General features: G+C 43.8%; 1 protein-coding gene across 3 annotated transcripts in view; it reads left to right on the top strand.

Annotated features, from left to right (window-relative positions):
- ascc3 (activating signal cointegrator 1 complex subunit 3) overlaps window positions 1-23374 on the top strand; it is a 277397-nt gene that overhangs the window by 243995 nt on the left and 10028 nt on the right. For all 3 annotated transcript variants that reach the window (XM_061715394.1, XM_061715404.1, XM_061715413.1), the window contains exons 37-40: window positions 1313-1537; window positions 17151-17302; window positions 19277-19427; window positions 21075-21281. In XM_061715394.1, coding sequence (XP_061571378.1) covers window positions 1313-1537; window positions 17151-17302; window positions 19277-19427; window positions 21075-21281 — 735 coding nt within the window. The remainder of the gene's footprint in view (window positions 1-1312; window positions 1538-17150; window positions 17303-19276; window positions 19428-21074; window positions 21282-23374) is intronic.

Genomic DNA, 23374 nt, shown 5'->3' with positions numbered 1-23374 from the left:
GAATCGGAATCGAATCGATTCTTGACATTTGAATCGATACCCAGCCCTAGTTTTTAGTGTGATGTGAGCAGCTCAGCTGTGATGGTGTGATGAAGCGCAGCTTCTTTCCTGTCCCAGTCAGTGGTAGTAGCAGATCCTGCAGGATCGGAGCTTTGTGCTGGTGGACATGAGGGCTGGCTAGTATGTCCACGTCTTCTCTTGCATGCTGTATTTTATTACCACTTGAATTCCTTATAAATCCATTCTAATTTACTTGATGATTTGGTAAATCTTTTGATAGTCAGTGCTGGTGAAGGGACAGGGAAACTCCCAGGCTTCCAGGCAGGAAAAACAAGAGAGAAGCAGAAACATAGATAAATGCAGCTGTTGCTTCACATGGCCAGTCCACCGTAGACTTCAACCCTCTTCTTTTTGATTGATTGATTGAAATTCTTTATTCAGTAACATCACTCTACAAACATTGAACACAAACATTATTGAAAAAAAGTGACTGAAAAGGCAACAGGCAGAAGCAAAGTGCTGTTATTAATGAGGACCAATAAGGTTTACATTTATAATAGTAAACATTTTTATATATATATATATATATATATATATATATCAGAGAACAGCAGCAAACAAAACAAATAAATATTAACCTTTGTAGCTTTCAAAGATTGCTCTACAAATCTTTTTTTTGTAAACTGAAAATGAGCTGCACGTTGGTAAATCTAGGTTAGATCATTCCATAGTTTAACTCCCACAACAGATAAACGTCTCCTTTTAGTCTCTTTTGTAGCTTTTTGTACAACAAATTTACAAACATCACGCAAATTATATTTTGACTCATGTATTGAGAAAAACCGTTGTACACAGACAGGGAGTAACTTTAATCTAACTTTATACATTATTTGCATTATTTTCTAATAAACCAAATCATAAAATTTCATAACATGGGATTTTATAAACAATGGATTTGTATGTTCATAATATCCCACCCTGTTAATAATACGTATGGCTGGTTTTGTAAGAGGACTATAGCATTTACTGTTGTCTTATACGTGGAGCCCCACACTCCCACACAATACCATATATAAGGTAATATTAGTGAACAATACATTAAATGTAGTGCTTTATGATTGAATATATTTCTGGACTTATACAAGATTGACTTTGCAATCTTTCCCTTTATGTATCTAATATGTTGTTTCCATGTTAATTTACAATCAATAACAACCCCTAAGAATTTTATATCAAATACTTGAATTTCAGAATCACATATTTTCTTTTCGGTTTCCAAGAACCATAAATGTTCACTGTGGATGTGTGTCAGGATGCGGAGGAGTACGCCGAGCTGCCGGTCCGACACAACGAGGACCAGCTCAACAGCCAGCTGGCTCAGCAGCTCCCCCTGCAGGTCAACCCCCGCTCCTTCGACAGCGCCCACACCAAGACCCACCTGCTGCTGCAGGCCCACTTCAGCCACGCCGCGCTGCCCTGCAGCGACTACACCACCGACACCAAGACGGTGCTGGACAACGCCATCCGCATCTGTCAGGTAGGACTCCCCGGGTCTGTCAGGTAGGACTCCCCGGGTCTGTCAGGTACAGTAGGACTCCCCGGGTCTGTCAGGTACAGTAGGACTCCCCGGGTCTGTCAGGTACAGTAGGACTCCCCGGGTCTGTCAGGTACAGTAGGACTCCCCGGGTCTGTCAGGTACAGTAGGACTCCCCGGGTCTGTCAGGTACAGTAGGACTCCCCGGGTCTGTCAGGTACAGTAGGACTCCCCGGGTCTGTCAGCTAGGACTCCCCGGGTCTGTCAGGTACAGTAGGACTCCCCAGGTCTGTCAGGTACAGTAGGACTCCCCGGGTCTGTCAGGTACAGTAGGACTCCCCGGGTCTGTCAGGTACAGTAGGACTCCCCGGGTCTGTCAGGTACAGTAGGACTCCCCAGGTCTGTCAGGTATAGTAGGACTCCCCGGGTCTGTCAGGTACAGTAGGACTCCCCGGGTCTGTCAGGTACAGTAGGACTCCCCGGGTCTGTCAGGTACAGTAGGACTCCCCGGGTCTGTCAGGTACAGTAGGACTCCCCGGGTCTGTCAGGTACAGTAGGACTCCCCGGGTCTGTCAGGTACAGTAGGACTCCCCGGGTCTGTCAGGTACAGTAGGACTCCCCGGGTATGTCAGGTACAGTAGGACTCCCCGGGTCTGTCAGGTACAGTAGGACTCCCCGGGTCTGTCAGGTAGGACTCCCCGGGTCTGTCAGGTAGGACTCCCCGGGTCTGTCAGGTAGGACTCCCCGGGTCTGTCAGGTAGGACTCCCCGGGCAGCGTTTGCTTCAGCTGAACATTGGGATTCCTGCCGTACGGGAGCTTTTCCACACCAGCACGGCTAAGGCCCAGTCCCAATCCCCCCCTAGTTCTACTTTTCAGCACTACCCCTAAATTTTGCGTGTTCCCGTGAGGGTAGTGGTGTCCCAATTCCTTAACAGGTGTTAATTGGATAAAGTGAGCCCAGGTTGGGGATCTTAACGGTTACTTTTACGCCTGAAAAATATTAAAACTTAATAAAGTGGCATATTAACAGCGCTACAGCTGAAATTAAAACAGCTTTTATCTCTCAGCTTCCTGATATGGTGTGACGTTTGTGCAAACGTAACTACGCAGTCGCTTACGTACCCGAACGTAAGCCACGCAGTGACGTAGCAGCTAAATTTAGGGGTGGTGCTGAAAAGTAGGGGTAGTGGGAGTATTGGGACAGGGCCCTGGGAAGATTACAAGGGCCCTAAAATGTGTGGCTTCTTTTTTAGGGCTAGGTAGAAAGTAGGGGGTGTATTGGGACTGGCCCTAAGCCGCACCATGGAGGACAGTACGTGTGTTGTTGAAGATTCCTGCGCTCAAACACCTCAGACAAGCATCTTATCCTCCATGGAAACTCACTCTTAAGCTTTTCATTCGATTTCTGTTTTTTTATTGTTATTTTGTACATGTAAAAGACAACAATTAATGAGAAGATAAGAAAACAAAACAAAGCAAACAAAAAAAACAACAAAACAAAGAATTTCATCCTTTAACACTTAATATCTTAATTACATGTGCAAAAAGGAGTAGGAAGAAGTGTAAACTTATTTAATCCTACCCCCATTCACTAATCATTTATACTTAATATTAATATTAAGTATTTATAATAACTAACTATACTATAACTATACTCACACACTTACCTATACATACATACACATAGTTGAGTATTTCTATATATTTGTACACACATGCCCATATAAATATTTATGTAAATATACTTATTTACACCATACTATCTCTATATTAACTCCATCTGCTCTATATTTATATATCTACTTACACACGTATTCACACACATACACATATATATATATATACGTATAAATACACATTCATACATGCATACACATACACATACACATATATATACGTATAAATACACATGCATACACATACACATATAAATACACATGCATACACATACACATATATATACACATGCATACATACACATATATATACGTATAAATACACATGCATACACATACACATATAAATACACATGCATACACATACACATATATATACACATGCATACATACACATATATATACGTATAAATACACATGCATACACATACACATATAAATACACATGCATACACATACACATATATATACACATGCATACATACACATATATATACGTATAAATACACATACACATATATATACACATGCATACATACACATATAATTAGCTGCCCATTTCTGTACATAAATATAAACAAATCTACAATCACCCAATAGTGTTTATTGTATAAGCTGACCTGCAACGGTTTATGGGGAAAGGAAAATGAATATAAACAGAAACATCTTTAAAACATAGATGTGGTACTACGCAGGATAACAGAATGATATTTCTGAGCGTTTTATACCCACTAAAAACTCCAATCCAGCTGACATATTCTGAAATATGTACTATGACAATGAAGAGGTCAACATGTATATTCCCATGAATAAAACGGAGCCCAGCTTTAGAAGTATGAGCCGGCTTGATGTCACACATACCAGAACCAGACACGCTTCAGCAGGAATAATGTCCATTACCCCGCAATTTATCCGTAGCAGCAACAGAGCCAGTTGAGACCTGGCCAGATATCTTGCTTATCTAACGGTTAACCCATTATAATAAGCTAATAATGCAAATTATTATTGATGATATTCTAGTAATGATTACTGGTAAAGTTTGTATGAGCAAACTTAAAGGAGCTTGAGGCCGGATTGTGGCAGGATTTATGAAAAAAATCCGTATACATTTTAAGTTTTCTAGTAATAATGTCAGATGAAGCGTTCCAAACCAAAAACAATGATTCCTCTAGTGTATCTCTCCTTTGCCTTGAACAGGCTGTGTGCTGCAAAATGTGCTGCAATTCGGTCCCGAATTTCCCGCGCTGGGCTGTGGATGTGACGTCACATGACGCTGCATGCACGTTCTCCCCGTTCTCCCGTGCCGGCTTCACTGTTGGCTGCAGTACCCCCAACGGCCGTCGTGGTGAAGGGTGGCGCTAGAGAGTCTCATTTCTTAAAAGGAGCCTCAAGCTCCTTTAAAAGAAAGAAATCCAGTATTAGTAAAAGAAACACTAAAACATATTGTAGCGAAACCAAGTTGCATCATGGTCTGTCATGAATAAAAACACAACAATTCAAAGAGGTTGGACACTTCAGGATGGTAAGAAGTCTATGTTGATGTTCAGATTATGCTGAAAATGGTCAAGTTCACCCACAGTCACCACAGTCTCCCACCTACAACTGCAGTCCTGTCCCGTCCTGGCTTATTTCCAGTACTGGAGTTGAGGGGGGATGAGGGGGGATGAGGGGGGATGGCATCTCCCCCTGAAATCAAAACGGTCCAAATCATCCCCCCTGATATAAATGGTCCAAATCATCCCCCTGTAAAACTGCCATCCCTCCTTTCCATCCCTTATGTCATTTCATCAATGAATGTGGTTTTACTGCTATTTCAACATTTAGAGTCATCACCAGAAAAATAACACCAGAAAAATAACTTATTTGACAATTTTCACCTGTTTCAAGTAAATTTTCACTTGAAATAAGTAGAAAAATCTGCCAGTGCGACAAGATTTATCTTCTTATTACAAGCAAAAAAATCTTGTTCCACTGGCAGATTTTTCTACTTATTTCAAGTGAAAATCTACTTGAAACAGGTGAAAATTGTTGTTTTTTCCAGTGATGAGTCTTGTTTTAAGTGTAATGAGATTTTTTTTACTAAAATGAGACATTTTAACTAGAAATAAGACAAATATTCTTGTTAAGATTGTGAGTTTTTGCAGTGATCCATGTTACTTATCCTGTGAAGGACAGAGTCATATTGATAAGTTCAGAAAAGTGTTTTTTATTGTTGTGTTTTGATGTATTTGATGTAAGCCCAGTGGATATTTAAAGCTTACAGAAGGCTGCATTTAACTGCTGCTATGTCATTCCTGCAGTATTTCTGCAGGTGTTTTGGTCACTGCTATTATTTGTAATATATTATATTATTTGTAATCAGCACAAATTATCTGTCCCCATATGATCAAATCCACCATCCCCCCTGATTTTTTTTTACAACTCGAGTACTGGTTATAACACGTTTCAGGCCTGAAAGGGCAGAGAAACAGAGACAGTTCAGTAAGTCATTGTTTGTATTTTACATCATATTTGATGCTCAAATCAAACATGATTTGAGTGTGAGAATGTAAAGGCGTAACAGTTGTTTCTGAGGTGTATCCTGCTCCAGAGCTCTGCTGCAGATGGGGAAGGTTCAACATTAGGGGGTGATTTGTAGCTGAACTTGTTCATCCATCATAAATAACCTGAGATCAGGCTCTAACGAGCAGGATTGAGCGTGTCTGACAGAGAGGCCGGGGAGATTTTAGACTCCAGTTATCCTGGTCAGTAACATCTGCAACAACCCCACAGTTTATGGAGCAGCTTTTCCACACGCCTTGTTTAACCTCGGACTGTCTTTGGCTCAAAATCACCTCATTCTCCTGTCCTTCCTTCCTTCCTTCCTTCCTTCCTTCCTTCCTTCCTTCCTTCCTTCCTTCCTTCCTTCCTTCCTTCCTTCCTTCCTTCCTTCCTTCCTTCCTTCCTTCCTTCCTTCCTTCCTTCTTCCCTTCCTTCCTTCCTTCCTTCCTTTCTTCCTCCCTTCCGTCCTTCCTTCCTTTCTTCCTTCCTTCCTTTCTTCCTTCCTTCCTTCCTTCCTTCCTTCCTTCCTTCCTTCCTTCCTTCCTTCCTTCCTTCTTCCCTTCCTTCCTTCCTTCCTTCCTTTCTTCCTCCCTTCCGTCCTTCCTTCCTTTCTTCCTTCCTTCCTTTCTTCCTTCCTTCCTTCCTTCCTTCCTTCCTTCTTCCCTTCCTCTTTTTTCCCTTCCTTCCTTCCTTGTTTTCTTCCTTCCTTCCTTCCTTCCTTCCTTCTTCCCTTCCTCTTTTCTCCCTCCCTTCCTTCTTTCCTTCCTTCCTTTCTTCCTTGTTTCCCTTCCTTCCCTTCCTTCCTTTTTTCCTCCTGCTCTCTCCTTCCTTCTTCCATCCTTCTTTTCTCCCTTCCTTCCTTCTTTCTTTCCTTCTTTTCATTCTTCCTTCCTTCTTCCCTTCCTCTTATTTCCCTTCCTTCCTTCTTTCCTCCTGACCTCTCCTTCCTTCTTCCCTTCCTCTTTTCTTCCTTCCTTCCTTCCTTCCTTCCTTCCTTCCCTCTTTCTTTCCTTGTTTTCTCCCTTCCTTCCTTCCTTCTTTTTTCCCTTCCTTCCTTCTTTCCTCCTGATCTCTCCTTCCTTATTCCTTTCCTCTTTTCTTCCTTCCTTCCTTCCTTCTTTCCTTCTGCTCTCTCCTTCCTTCTTCCTTTCCTCTTTTTTCCCTTCCTTCCTTCCATCCTTCCCTTCTCCCTCCCTCCCTTCCTCCCTTCCTCCCTTCCTTCCTCCCTTCTCCCCTTCCTCCTCCCCTGACCCTAGGACAGCAGGGTTGAGGTGTAGGTGTCTGCTCTCCCTCCTCCCTTGACCCTAGGACAGCAGGGTTGAGGTGTAGGTGTCTGCTCTCCCTCCTCCCTTGACCCTAGGACAGCAGGTTGAGGTGTGAGTGTGCTGCAGCTGAAGGTGTTTACTTGGTTCCTCTCCCTCCTCCCTTGACCCTAGGACAGCAGGTTGAGGTGTAAGTGTGCTGCAGCTGAAGGTGTTTACTTGGTTCCTCTCCCTCCTCCCTTGACCGTAGGACAGCAGGTTGAGGTGTGCATGTGCTGCAGCTGAAGGTGTTTACTTGGTTCCTCTCCCTCCTCCCTTGACCCTAGGACAGCAGGGTGAGGTGTGCATGTGCTGCAGCTGAAGGTGTTTACTTGGTTCCAGAGAGTGTTTGAAGTGCGTGCACGGTGCCGTGCGGCCGTGTCTGTAAACTATTGTCCACAGCTAGGATAAAGGTTGTGAGTGAGCGTGTGCATGTGCTAGTGATTCTCCATGCTGGTCTGGTCTGGTTGTGATATACTGTAGCATGGTTCATGGATGTGGCTACATGTCTGGCGTCCTGCTGCTACCGTTCTGCTTTCTTAATGTTTGCTTTTTTTAAACTAATGTTTTTAGAGTTTTATAGAGTTGACATAGAACCAAAGCACCCGTTTACTTTCTGCTCTTCTGGAACTGGATACTTGGATACATGACGTCTAAAATAGAAGACAAGGCTGGATTCTCCAAATATATACTCCACCGAAGAAACTATGGCTCTGTTTACAGGGGAAGTTTAATTCCTCTTTAATTCAGAATTCAAATTAAATCTGATTTAAAATGAGTAAAAATGACCACGTAAACACCTAATTCTGAATGGAAATGGCCATTCCAAACTAAACTTAATTCCGAAGTAAGTGGCTGGTTTATTCCCATTTTAAATCCCAATAGAATAATTCCGTGGAAACTGGAGAAATTCAGGTATACACTACGGGGCTCTGAAAAAAAGTTTTTTAAAGTGTGGAGACCTCTTTTGACCTTTTTTTGATAAACCATCCACACAAGTGCAGTAAATAATTAGTGACAGTTACCTGTATTGTTGCTGGCGTCTCAGGCCTTGTCGTGCTGCTTCTACAGTCACTTTTAGTCTTTAATTGTACTGTGTTTCACTAAGCGTCCTGTATTAATTGGTTTCTCACTCTTGACATTCTTGTTCTACAAACATATGTTGTAGAGTAGAGTGTAGAGTAAGCCTAACATCATTGAGTGACAGCAGGGGTAAGGGAAGTTCACTGTGGGGAGGGAATGTTTCATGTTTTGTTTATGTGCAAGTGAAAATCAGTAAAAAGAACTAGGAAAGAAAGAAAGAATAATTCCAGATCATGTTTACACTCATTCCTCTTTAAATTAATTCCGGTCTTTCTTTCTGCTCGTTCCCTCGCCCGTCTGTCTCCATGATCTTATATTCCACCCTGGGCTGGTTTTCCAAACAAAGTTTCAAGATGCAGCAGCAGTAAACGCTGGTCAAGAGCAGAGACCATTTATTTAATAAATAGAAATCATTAAAAGAACAGATGGAAACAGGAAACATAAACATTGTGAGCTTTTCAAAGTTGTAGCGGCTAAGTTAGTTTTTCTTCCGGTAGATATAACTTCTGCGGAATTGGATAAAGCCGATCAGACGTGTTTTCCATGTAAACCTCAATTCAGAATTACTATTTCCATGTAAACTGGAAGGAAAATAGTTTAATTCGGAATTATTTAATTCCAAATTAAAAAACATCATGTAACCGTGGCCATTTCAACTTTTTTCTCGACATTTCGACTTTTTTCTCGACATTTCAACTTTTTTCTCGACATTTCAACTTTTTTCTCGACATTTCCACTTTTTTCTTGTTTTTCTTCCGGTAGTTTAACTTCCGGTCCCCCCCCTATCCAATCAGAACCTTCCCAACCCCCAGACCTGGAGAGGAATTGGAGAAAGACCATCAAACGTGTTTTCCATGGAAACCTCAATTCAGAATTACTATTTCCATGTAAACTTGAAGGAAAATAGTTTAATTCTGAATTATTTAATTTGGAGTAATTAATTCCAAATTAAAAACCATCATGTAACCCTTGCCTATGTGATGATTTGACGCCCATTAGCAGCTCAGAAATGAGACTGGTAAAGGGCGAGGTGTGAGCTGCTCGTCGGCAGGTTTTTGTAACCTCACATCTGCCCAGGCCTGGAAAGGGAAGGAGGAGCCGGTCTACGGCTTTGAACATTCGCAGGCATTCCTGTTTGGTTCCCACATGCAGCTCGCCATACCTCACCTTCTTTAATTCATATTATTGGTGAAAATATTTAATTCAGATTGTATTATTTTTAAACTGTTATATCTTACCATTTGGACAGCAAAAAAAGAAAATCAGTCCAACTTATCCGCCCCCCAAAAGATTGCGTCAGCCTGTGAAAAGTGTGCTGTGCGTGGAGCTGCAGCTGAAGCCCTGGATCCCTGGAGCCCTGGATCCCGTCCCACCTGATGCAACAACCACACGTGGTAACCACTGCTTCATCACTCTTTGGAAACAAAGGAACTGCTCTGGTTTGAAATAAAAATGGGGTTGGGTGTCAGCTGCTGTGCACATTGTGGCTTCCTTTCTCCTTTTTTGTTTTTCTAAAACTCCAAATGTGTAAGTGAAGACAGGTCTGCGCTGCAGACCGTCCACTCGGGCCTGCAGAGCCGTGTGGCTGGAGTGCGTGCCAGCGTTGGGTGGCTATTGTTATGCTGTAATAAAGCTTATTGTGTGGAATGCAGCACATGTTACAACAGGGTGGCCACAACCAGTGGATGTGTTGTTCAGAACGACTGCTGCTTCCCAGAGATAAAAGTTAGCAGTGCTCGCCATATGTGAGATACGAAGAACACCCCCATATCTGCACAGACGCTGGCGCTTGAATTTAGTTCTGGCAACAGTTCAAATGGTCCCTTTCCTCTCGATCTCAAGCGTTAGAGGTTCAATCCCCACTTCTTCATAGATCACTGAATATTACAAAGTGTTTTGTTGGGACGGCAGGCAGGAAAAAGGTGGCAGTGTTATCTGTATATCTGACACTCAGTCATACAATGAAATATAAGAATACCAGAGGAGTAGAACATGATGTGACTGACTCTTATTGATTATCCATCTCTGTAGTTGATATCATACAGTGGCAAGAAAACATATGTTACGTTTTCTGGGTTTGTGCTGTATCTATTGCCAGGAATGAGAGAAAGGAGGTGAAACACACGTGATATCACGCCCTGAATCATGATACGTTTAAATGCATCTGTCATCATAGTCTTCCTTCAACAACCGCAGCGGAGTCCAGTTGGACTTCAGGGCAGTCAAGTTCAGTTCAATTCAATTTTATTTATGTAGCGTCTATTACAACTGAAGTTGCACAAGCCACAGACCCAGCAGCACATCTATCATCTCCTCCAGGTTCTACATCTTTAGTGTCGTTGTCTTCTTCGTTTAGATCACATCCTCTTGAATCCGAGTTTCGACTATCGGCCGTATTCACCACCCCGGTTTGCCACTCCAGCGGTACTGTCCCCTTCCTCCATGCAATGTCGCAGACGCGTGTCAACCAAGACAGCCCTGCGACATCCAGAGACTTGAGGTACTCAGGGCGAATCTCATCCACCCCCGGTGCCACTGAGGAGCTTACGAACCACCTCAGTGACCTCGGCTTGGGTGATGGATGAGCACGCTCCAGAGTCCACACTCTCTGCTTCCTCAGTGGAAGGCATGTCAGTCGGGTTGAGGAGATCCTCGAAGTATTCCTTCCACCGTCCGACGATGTCCCCAGTCGAGGTCAACAGCTCCCCACCCACACCATAAACGGTGCCGGCAGAGTACTGCTTCCCCCTTCTGAGGCGCCGAACGGTCCTCCAGAATTTCCTCGAGGCTGACCGAAAGTCTTCCTCCATGGCCTCCCCGAACTCCTCCCAGACCCGGGTTTTTGCCTCCAGGACCGCCCGAGCCGCGGCTCGCTTGGCCTGCCGGTACCTATCTACTGCGTCAGGAGTCTTCACAGGCTAACATGGCCTGGTGGGACACCTCAGCAGCTGTAGCTATTAAACACAGTTGTGCCAGGTCTTGCTCACGACATATACGACACAGTCAAACTAAACCATTTAAATGCATACGTTTCTCTGCTCAGACACAAAAACAGCCTATAATGTGGACGGGAGTGACGGTTTTGTCCGCTGCAAGACCAGCATTCCTCTCATTTAGTTTCCTCTCCGCTGGTGTTTTTCTCTCTTATTCGTTTCTCTCTCTGTCCCTCCGAAGGATGCCATGGCTGGTTCTTGGTAACCAGATGGATGGCTCCTCGGCTGATGCCAGTCGCACTGGTCAGAGATGAGGTGTAGTCCTCACAGAACGTAAGGACGACAGATGTTGTTCTTTTGATGAAGAAGGTCGGAGAGAGTGAGGTTCGGGGAGCCACAGCTGTTTATACGGCAGCGGGGCTGCTTCATATCATCAAGCAGCTCGCGCTGTTTAATGGATCTCTGTCCAATGCCCTATCCACACATCACTTTCACATCTTACACCAAAAACCATAAACTCCAAGGCCTGCTGGGCTTTGGAGTCATTGTCTAGGTGTCTTTGTTTCAGGCCATGTGGTCAGCTGTAAGAGAATGTGGTCTTACAGTTGATGTTAGAACTCAGAATTAGGCCTCAAAGTTGATGTCCATGATCCACTCAGGGCTGTGGCCCAACATTGTCCAATAACGCAAATTGCACCCCACCTGAAACAGCGAAGCCCAGCTCCTCCGTACTCCTAAAGACACGCTCCGTATGATACAGATCATATCTCTAGCCCAGGGGTCGGCAACCCAAAATGTTTTAGAGCCATATTGGACCAAAAACACATGTCTGGAGCCGCAAAAAATGAAAAGTCTTGTATAAGCCTTAGAATGAAGGCAACACATGCTGCATGTTTCTATATTAGCTATAACTGGGGGAAGATTTTTTTTTTTTCATTATGCACTTTGAGAAAAAAGTCGAAATGTCGAGAAAATATGTTGAAATGTGGAGAAAAGTCGAAATTTCGAGAAAAAAGTCGAAATGTCAAGATTGATGTTGAAGTACAATCTAGAGAAAAAAGTCTAAATGTCGAGGAAAAAGTCGAAATGTCGAGGAAAACGTTGAAATGTCCAGAAAAAAGTCGAAATGTCGAGATTAAAAAGGAAAGTAAAAAGGAAGGAAAAAAAGGAAAAGAAAATAATAAAAAAAGAGAAAAAAAGAGGAAAAAAGGGGAAAAAAAGAAAAAGAGAAGAAAAAAAGGAAGAAAAAAAAAGGTCAAACATTTTTGCAAAGGCTCCAGGAGCCACTAGGGCAGCGCTAAAGAGCCGCATGCAGCTCTAGAGCCGTAGGTTGCCGACCCCTGCTCTAGCCAAAGAAAAGTAAACTGTTAACTGGGGCTAAATGAGCTTTTCTGAAAATTCACAAACTCCAATGTGTCAGACAATGTGTGACGTGTCAGAATCAGTGATGGTTGAACTGTGACCTGCTCTCTGGAGCTTGCTATCAGAGCCAGTGCAGATGAACTGAAATGTGGATACCTCTTTCTTTCTGAGTTGAGGCAGCGCTGCCACAACACATTTGTTGAAGGTGCTAGGAGAGACTGACAGCTGGAGCGGAAAACCACATACGCATAAGCAATAAGGCCTTGAATAAGACCTTAAATGCAAATCTTAGAAAAAGTCAGTGGTACTTGTGCATTGCTGCATGAAAGTAAGTATCCATCAGATCGGTTGTGGCAACCCAACCTCCCTGGCCAGCCACATTCAAAAGCTGTCCAAGTCCACATCCCTGAGGACAAGGACAAACAGAAGATTTCTGCTTTGCTTTTGTTTTCTCTGCTCAATGGGAAAACACAAGCTGGAACTAGAATAAGACTCAAAACCAGTGCTCCACTGGCAGACACGCTAATCAGGCAGCGAGGACCAACGTCAACAAGGGCACTTAAACTTATTTTGAGCTCACTCTAGCCCAGCAGTCGGCAACCCGCTGCCTTTTTTCTTCTTTTTTTCTTTTCTTTTTTCCTTTTTTTCCTTTTTTTTCTTCTTTTTTCTTTTTTCTTTTTTTCCTCTTTTTTTCTTCCTTTTTCGTTTTCCTTTTTATTCTTGACATTGACTTTTTTCTCAACATTTCCACTTTTTTCCCAAGATTGTACTTCAACATTAATCTCGACATTTTGACTTTTTTCTGAACATTTCCACTTTTTTCTCAAGATTTCAACTTTTTTCTTGAAATTTTGACTATTTCCTCGACATTTTGACTTTTTTCTCAACATTTTGACTTTTTTCTCGACATTTCGACTTTCGCCATTTGCCTTCATTCTAAGGCTTAGACAAGACTTTTCATTTTTTGCGGCTCCAGACAGTTTTTTGTGTTTTTGGTCCAATATGGATCTAAAACATTTTGGGTTGCCGACCGCTGTTCTAAAGTTAGACAAGCCATAAATGTAGATACTAAAGTATTGTGACTATATTTGGGGCACCCAGCTAAGATGACTAACATCACACTAGGCTATGATCTTAGGCCTCTATGGCTTCAATCACTTTTCACACTATTTGCACAACTCCCCTTAGTTTACTAGAGCTCCCATCTCTGGATATTGTCCCTCTATGATTTAACATGCATCTATCATTTAAGCGCTGACTTTCCTTTGATTTGCTCTAGAAGTAACAGTGAAATGGGAATCCCTCTGTTAATTACTGCATTAGCATTTAGATTACCTTTGTAATGTCTCCTCTATATGCCTAGAATTATAGTAATCATAGTATTTCTCAAGAAATGACATTTAGATTAATGACGTTTGTTTAAGAGCAGCTTTGTTCAGCAAAGGGAGCAGGGCTGCTTAGAACATTTTAGTGTTTATCTCCCTTTTCCTGCCTTTCTTCTCTTACCTCTTATGTGTACAATATAAATGTTGGAAGTACTTGCAACGAATGTTGAGGGTTGTGCATGTCACCTCCAATTGTATTTATTTAAGCCATTATAACCAAGTCATCTGCCATTCTAACAGTTCTTTTCCCCACTGAACTGGAGAAGTCTTCAATTCATTAATACTTTATCTTACCTCAGAGGGTAAAAGGTAATGGTGTATCTTGTTGCCCTGTTCTATTAAATGTAATGGAGTTAGGATTCATACTGCATATGTTATATAAACATGTCTATAATATTAGGTCTAAACTCCTTAAAGTTGAAAGTGGATGTCAGTATTGATATCACACTTATTACACATTGTAAACGTGTCAAAACATGCAGGATTCAGATTAGTGTTGAAATGAGACTGTTTACTGGTTTGCCCACAGTGTGACATGACCGGCTATTCTAATTATTACAACCTTTATTTCCCCAGGTGAGTACCATTGAGATTATGAGATCTCTTTTTCAAGGGAGCCCTGGACGACACAAGTCCAAACTTCATTACAGACATTAATCACAACCATGAAAACTACAATTCAATAACATACAATATCAAACTATTTGAGATTGAAGATTCTTTATTTGTCATTGAGCCGGAGTCCCGACACATCCAAATTTCATTCCAGCACAGCCTGTCCAAAGAGAACAAAAAAACCAACCAAACAACATAAGACGAGGGTAAAGCGGCGCCTGAGGCGGCAGCCCTGGGTCAGTCTTTAGGTGAGGAAAGAGGAGGGGAAAAGCATCTTTCACACTGACTACGTTTACATGCAGTCAAAATTCTGGTTATTGCTAATATTCCGGTTACTGAAACATTGGGAATATTCCGTTTACATGGTAATTAATCATTCAGGATATCTGGATCAAACCAGCGACGCACGGAGAACGTGATGACGCAATTCCCGTCATTTCTGCTTCTTCTTCCTGTATCCAAATTCAAAACAAATGCTGCTTCACGCAACTTTTCTCTCACCTTCTTGTAAATCTTCTATCCCGGTACTTTCTACCGTCTACAAATGCAGAAATGTTCCTATCCTTCATTACATTTATGAAGTGATTAGTCTCCTCCTGGTCTTGGTTTCTCCGTGTTTATAAGAACTTCCTGGACTCAAAAGACCAGGATTCCTTGTGAACAGAACGTGTGCAGAAAACTAATTCCTGTTCCGTTTGATGGGGATATTCCGTTAGGTTTACATGACCCAATATTCAGGTTTAAAAGGAGTAACCCAGGGATCATATTGGGGTTTTTAATCAGATCAGAATCAGCTTTATGGCCAGGTTCGAACATTGTCCAACAAGGAATTTGACTCCGGTTATTTCGCTCTTTGGTATTAAAATAAACAATAAACAAATAAACAATAAACAAATGTGGTATTTCTATGTACAGTATAAACATTTTAAGGTGCAGCAGTTTGAGGTAGTGAGAAGGATAGTTCTGAATAAAAATAAGAATAAGTATAACCTATTTACAATTTTAACAGACAAATTATACAAAAAATACAAAAAAATTATACAAAGGAAATACAAAAGTGAGAGGTGCAGCAGAGTGAGGCAGACATGATTATTAAAGAGGGTGCTGGATGATTTTTATTGCACGTGTTTGGTTACTCTGAGACTTATTGTTTGTGGGAGTTCATCAGAGCTACCGCTTGCGGGAAGAAACTGTCTTTGTGTCTGGAGGTTTTGGCGTAAAGTGCTCTGTAGCGCCGTCCAGAGGGGAGGAGTTGGAACAGGCGGTGTCCTGGGTGTGAGGGGTCTGCAGAGATGCTACCTGCCCGTTTCCTGGTCCTGGACCGGTACAGGTCGTCGATAGATGGGAGGTTAGTCCCAACTATCCTCTCTGCAGTCCTGATTGTCCGTTGCAGTCTGTGCCTGTCCAGTTTGGTGGCTGATGCAAACCAGACAGTGAAAGTGAGTAAAAGGTGATCAGCAGCTGCTGTGGCAGGTTAAACTTCCTGAGCTGCCGCAGGAAGTACAACCTCTGCTGCGCCTTCTTCCTGATGGAGTTGATGTGGGTGGACCACTTCAGGTCCCGGGAGATGGTGGACCCCAGGAACTTGAAGGAGTCTGTGGAGGAGACGGTGCTGTTGAGGATGGTGAGGGGGAGGAGTGGCGGTGGGTTTTTTCTGAAGTCCACTGTCAACTCCACAGTCTTGAGCGGGTGCAGCTCCAGGTGGTTCCGACCGCACCAGTGGACCAGCTGATCCACCTCCCGTCTGTACGCGGACTCGTCACCTTCCCGGATCAGGCCGATGACGGTGGTGTCGTCCGCGTACTTCAGGAGCTTCACAGACGAGTCCCCTGAGGTGCAGTCGTTAGTGTAGAGGGAGAAGAGCAGTGGTGAGAGGACGCACCCCTGGGGGGCGCCAGTGCTGATGGTACGGGTGCTGGATGTGATGCTCCCCCCCCACCCCTGGGGGGCGCCAGTGCTGATGGTGCGGGTGCTGGATGTGATGCTCCCCAGCCTCACCTGCTGCCTCCTGTCACTCAGGAAGCTGGTAATCCACTGACAGGTGGAGGGAGGCACGGTGAGCTGGGTGAGCTTCTGGTGGAGGATTGCGGGTGCGATCGTGTTGAACGCCGAGCTGAAGTCCACAAACAGGATCCTCGCATAAGTCCCTGAGGTGTCGAGGTGACGCAGGATGTGATGCAGTCCGATGTTGACTGCATCATCCACCGACCTGTTTGCCCGGTAGGCAAACTGCAGGGGGTCGAGCAGGGAGCCTGTGGTGTTCTTCAGGTGGCTCAACACCAACACATACTCGGATATCATTGTACCAGAAAAGAAAAAAAAAACTCTGGAGACTTGCATATGTAGAGGGGGTGAGCACAGGTCGCCCAAGTGGGCGACGCAGCCCCCCGGTGCAGCACCCTAGGTTACCGTAACCCTAGGTTACCGTTACCCTAGGTTACCGTGCTGGGTGGGCGTGGGGAAGGGTGCCAGCGGAGACGGTGAGTGAAGGACGGGTGTTTATAGCTGTGTGCATGTGTGAGTACGTAAGTGTCCAGCATCCAGATAGTGGACTGAACAGAGGCATGCATATACAACATGTCACCATAGTCCATCAAAAGGAGGAAAGTAGCTTCAACTAGCTTTTTTCTGGCAAGATATGAGAAACAGGATTTGTTTGGGACGCGCATGATGTCGTGTTCAAGTTTGATTTCAGATCTTTTCTTCTCCATCTCCTCAGGCAATGCTTGACGTCGCTGCCAACGAGGGATGGCTCGTTACGGCCATTAGTATCTGCAACCTGGTGCAGATGATCGTCCAGGGCCGCTGGCTGCACGACTCCTCGTTACTCACACTGCCACATGTGGAACAACAAGACCTCTATCTGTTCAGGTAACCAGCTTCCCTCCTTCACAGGTGCTGTCACAAGAACACAGACCGCTGCATCGCTTCACTCTTCATTAACATGGAAACAACCCTTTGCCATTGCCTATAAAATACTGCGAGTTGTCACCATCTTGTCCAGCTGATGTAACAGCAGTCGGTACCAAACGCTGGTGTCTCTCTGCAGCCGCTGTTACTCCGCTTTCAGTCATCTTTGACCCTCACAGCACACTGGCCAGTTACAGGATGTTTTTTAATTCTGAATTAATTGTGAGAGTGAAAAGGAGAGGACCTTCCTGAGAATGAGCCGATTGGGCTCAAATGTTTTCTGACTGGTTGAGTTTCCTGAAGCTTGCTGACGTGCAGAGCTCTCGCTCATGGAAGGACCCAGCGCCTGCTGGCAGTCACACACATTTGTTCAGTGGAACAACACGTGATCAACATTTCCTGTCAACTGAAATCCTTCCAACTGAAATCCAGAATCACATTCAGGTTACACCGTTGGCTGAGTGAAGCGCTACGACTAACATCACTGGACATTTCTGTTTACCTGGCTCATTACCTGCTATTACGTCACATTATGGACTATGTTGTTTTTCAGTCAACCACCATCTTTACATGTGTTTTCCTGTATTTATTGGTGTAAAATGAAAATGTAATAAAAGGCCAGGGGCCTCATTTATAAAGCTTGCTTGCGCACAAAACAGGGCTTGAAAGATGCAACGCCACCTTCTACGAAAAGGTTGGGATTTAAAAGAAAAAACTAACGGGAAAATGTGCGTATCTTTACGCACCAACCCTGACCTCCTGTAGGAACAGTCTTAAGACATGGGGAACTGGCGACGCAGGCGGTGAGGTGGTGAAATGAAGCCAGTTTCATGTTGTACTCTTAATAATGTCATCACATATCAGACTTATAATATAATAGCGCTGATCGTGTCCCTGTCAGGACTCTGGTGCTGCTGCAGCCGCAGTGCCAGGACATGCCGGGAACCTCCTCTTCACCCACCGCGACAACCGTAGAGTGACTGAGGACAGAACAAATGAGTGCCGGGCCACTCTACGGAGCACCTAAAGGGACACAGATTTTTTTCATATATATAATGAGTTTTACGCGCGGGCGTAAGCCTAAATGATGGTTCCGCGTTAAAACGATGCAGAGCCTACGCCGTAGGGTACGCGGCGACGCGCACCTACGCCGTAGGCTCTGCGTTGGTGTAACGCGGAACCATAAATCAGCCTTAAAGGTTTCACGCATGCACGTAAAACTCATTATATATATAAAAAAAAATCTGTGTCCCTTTAGGGGCTCCGTACCTCTTTGCCTCCACCTTCAAATCACACCACTTCTTTTTTTTTTCTGTCACAGATCTGTCCGTGGCACGGCGTTTAGCGCAGCAACGACGTGCTGCAACTCACTCTCTTTATTTTATACTATTTATATACTTTTTCTACTTTTACTGTGACCACCAAATAATGTGGTTTTCCTGTCCTCCACCTCATCCACAACATCTCCATCTCAGTGTCCATGAAATTTAGTGGCATGGTGGCTCGACTCGTCTCATTCATCCTGACGCGCAGCAGAAACAGACTGCAGGTGGCGCTGCGCATGCTCAGCAGGCTCATTCATATGCAAATACTACTTTGCATTGCCCATTTATGGTATGAAGTGGCCGTGTAGAGGGCTGGATATGAGGCGAATTCCCCTGTGCAACCTTCCAGCTGGACTGTGATTTATAAAGCGAACATTGCGTGCAGATGTGCGTGCACACGGTTTTATAAATCAGGATTATTTTGTGTGCACGCCATTTTCGGCTTTTGGGTTTACGTGCACTTTTAGTATGAATCCTGCACACCCTTTTATAAATGAGGCCCCCACTGAGTCAGCTGTGCCAACAGACAAATGTATAACAGGAGTTTGTTCAGTCAGATTAGTAGTGACAACAAATACATCTCATTTCCATTTGTCCATTTGCTGCACAGGAAATGGGCAGATAAGAAGGTGAAGGGGAATGCTCCAGGCTTCAGCGGAGCGGTGGAAGGACTTCCCGAGCTGATCGCCTCCTGCGGGGGAAAGGAAGGAGTTTTCAGTGCCATGCTCAGCCCAACGCTTCATCCTAACCAGATTGCCCAGGTATGATTTAAAAGTATACATTTGAAGTATAAATGCATAATTGGATTTGAAGATTTTATTTCGAACATGCATGATAAAAAAAGAGTACAAAAAAGTTTTTAAAAAAATGTACAGCACTTGGGATAGTTTCAATAAACTTACTTATAAAACACACATACCTACTTTAATAACTGTTCTATACAGTGATATAATACTCAATTATATAAACCGTATTTTCACGACCATTCGGCGCACCGTGTGGAAAGGCGCCCCCCTCAGTTTTGCGTGTAATTTTTGGATTTAAAACACACATACGGCGCACCGACTGAAAAGGCGCCGTCTACAGACACGGAGCTGCACACACGCGCTCCAAAACACACTCGCGCGCTGCAGAACACACACAAGCACACAAGTGTGCTTATTTAAAAATAGAGCGGGAGCAAAACTTAGTTTGATTGTATTTTATTTCAGTTTTTACATTAATCAAACCCTTCAAAGTCTCATCCTCTGTTTCTGCATTAAAGAGCTCTGCTAATTCAGCTGTGCCAGTCCCAATTTCCTCGCTGTCAGAGTCATTTTCCATGCCGTGCAGCGCCTCGGAAATGCCGGCTTTTGCAAAAGCCCGAACAACAGTCCCAGCAGACACGTTAGCCCACGCATGATGTGTGGAAAAAAACCACCGGGTCGCCGCACATAGACCTGCCTCAGCCACTCGATCATCTCTTCATCCATCCAGCCCTTTTCATTCGCCTTTATAATGACTCCGGCTGGAAAACTCTCTTTAGGCAAAGTTTTTTTTTTTTTTAAATCACCATAGACCAGTTTCTGTCCATCAGAGTGGCAGCCAAGCACAACAGTAAATAAACTTTTCATACCCCGTTGTGCGGATCCCCCACCGTGCTGGTCCCGTCCTCTCCGCCGCGCCGGACGGTCCCCGTCACCGGGATGTGGAACATGTTGGTGATGTGGCTGGGCTGGATGCGTTTGTCGGTGATGTGTCGGCTGCAGAATGAGCGGAAGCTCTCCATCTTTTCCATATAATCCGCCGGGCGCTGCTGCTGCGCTGGCACCGTTTCATGAAGCGAAAGCACCAAGACAGACCTCCATGAAAATGTTAAATTTTCATTTCTTCAGCCAGCGCTACTGCTTTCAGTCGAATGAAACGTTGAAACGCTCCTTCCACCCGCTCTGTGCTTCACCCCCCCTTCCCCCTTTAATGTCTGAGGATGGTCTCATTCACATCCGCAACTCACGGGTGCTTCACACGCCCCCTTCTCTTTTTACCGTTCTCATGGTGGCTGTCCTCCTTACATTACCGTAATACAGGTAATAGATAGGGCGCACCGTTTCATTGGGCGCACATTCTTTAAAAAAAAAGAATTTTATGTGCGCCTAATCGTCGCGAAAATACGGTATATATATATATATAAATATAGTCAAAATCAAACAAATCAAAGCAAACAAAAGAAAACAAAACAAACTCCCAGCATTTAGTTGCTACTATGTATGTATGTAATAATATAAGTAATTATAATGCATAGTATTACATTATGATTACTTTACTGTAATACTACAATATAATAGAGAACAGCAATGGTATAACAATATACTGTAATAACTATATAAGATCTCCTGTCTGACTTGCTCCTGGTGTCCCCTGTGGTCCAGGCGTGGGGTTTCCTGAGCCACCTGCCGGTGCTAGAGGTGCAGCTGAGCCTGAAGGGCTGGTGGGAGGACGGCCGGGAGCAGGGGGAGCGCCGGCTGCCGGCGGCCGCCACCAGCCTGAGGGAGCAGAGCAGCTGGCTGGACGTCCACGCCGACCAGGAGTACGTCCTGCAGGTGGCGCTGCGACGGGTCAACGTGGGCCAGCAGAGGGTCAGTTTCTCCCCACCACACCGAATGAAGAGGGCTTCTGATTCAGCATTTTAAGAAAAAAGATGAAAGCAGTTCTCCTTTTTTTCTTCTACTTTTTTGTACCTAAACCACTTTAGACCAGGACCGTCTCAAAATCCACAATAGAGAGAATGCATGACGTCACAGATGAGACTTCACAGCGGGTTACGCCCACTGAGTGTCTGAAAGACTGAGTGTCAGAAAGACTGAGTGTCAGAAAGACTGAGTGTCAGAAAGACTGAGTGTCAGAAAGACTGAGTGTCAGAAAGACTGAGTGACAGAAAGACTGAGTGTCAGAAAGACTGAGTGTCAGAAAGACTGAGTGACAGAAAGACTGAGTGGCAGAAAGACTGAGTGGCAGAAAGACTGAGTGTCAGCGTAAACTTTCAGTTTGAGCAACTGGAAAACATCTAAAATGGAAAAGAGCTGTTGTGGGATCGACTGTACTCATAGATTTAGCAAGAAATCAGAGTTATCGTTTTACAGACTGACGAAAAATAAGCTTAAGAGAAAAAATTGGATCGCTGCAATTCACAGAAACAACTGGATTCCAGGAACCGAAACGTGGATTTGTGGTTCCCATTTTGTATCAGGTAATGTTGGATTTTTGGGTAGCTAACGTTAAACGGTCAAATCATAAAGTTCGGTGTCCTCATCACTTTAATTTCTACAACAAATCCTGCCTTGAAGTCGAACCAAGCGCCAAGACTTTTGTAAGCCTTCAAGCTTTGCTTCATGCATTTCCCCGGCGTAGAAATTAAGTACATATAAATATCAGGAAACTGGATTTGTGGCCAAATATTAATGTCTATGGACCACTGGTTCTTGGTAACTGTAACAAATATTAATGTCCATGGACCACTGGTTCTTGGTAACTGTACCAAATATTAATGTCCATGGACCACTGGTTCTTGGTAACTGTACCAAATATTAATGTCCATGGACCACTGGTTCTTGGTAACTGTACCAAATATTAATGTCATGGACCACTGGTTCTTGGTAACTGTACCAAATATTAATGTCCATGGACCACTGGTTCTTGGTAACTGTACCAAATATTCATGTCCATGGACCACTGGTTCTTGGGGTAACTGTACCAAATATTAATGTCCATGGACCACTGGTTCTTGGGGTAACTGTACCAAATATTAATGTCCATGGACCACTGGTTCTTGATAACTGTACCAAATATTAATGTCCATGGACCACTGGTTCTCGGTAACTGTACCAAATATTAATGTCCATGGACCACTGGTTCTTGGTAACTGTACCAAATATTAATGTCCATGGACCACTGGTTCTTGGTAACTGTACCAAATATTAATGTCCATGGACCACTGGTTCTTGGTAACTGTACCAAATATTAATGTCCATGGACCACTGGTTCTTGGTAACTGTACCAAATATTAATGTCCATGGACCACTGGTTCTTGGGGTAACTGTACCAAATATTAATGTCCATGGACCACTGGTTCTTGGTAACTGTACCAAATATTAATGTCCATGGACCACTGGTTCTTGGTGACTGTACCAAATATTAATGTCATGGACCACTGGTTCTTGGGGTAACTGTACCAAATATTAATGTCCATGGACCACTGGTTCTTGGGGTAACTGTACCAAATATTAATGTCCATGGACCACTGGTTCTTGGTAACTGTACCAAATATTAATGTCCATGGACCACTGGTTCTTGGTAACTGTACCAAATATTAATGTCCATGGACCACTGGTTCTTGGTAACTGTACCAAATATTAATGTCTATGAACCACTGGTTCTTGGTAACTGTACCAAATATTAATGTCCATGGACCACTGGTTCTTGGTAACTGTACCAAATATTAATGTCCATGGACCACTGGTTCTTGGTAACTGTACCAAATATTAATGTCCATGGACCACTGGTTCTTGGTAACTGTACGGGTCACTGTCAAGTCCAACTGCCTTTAATTTAAGCCCATAATCAGCTGTTATTCCGTCTTCTCCACTAGTTGCAGCTGTTTTTAGTTTTTTGGTCCAGTTGGGAAGTGAGGTCAATGCAGACCCTCTATACTTACACCGGTCTAAGAAGGAAA

This window comes from Cololabis saira, chromosome 3 (assembly GCF_033807715.1).
Source record: "Cololabis saira isolate AMF1-May2022 chromosome 3, fColSai1.1, whole genome shotgun sequence".
Lineage (NCBI taxonomy): Eukaryota > Metazoa > Chordata > Actinopteri > Beloniformes > Belonidae > Cololabis > Cololabis saira.
The sequence above is the reverse complement of the archived record's forward strand: the minus strand, read 5'-3'. Positions and strand labels throughout refer to the sequence as shown.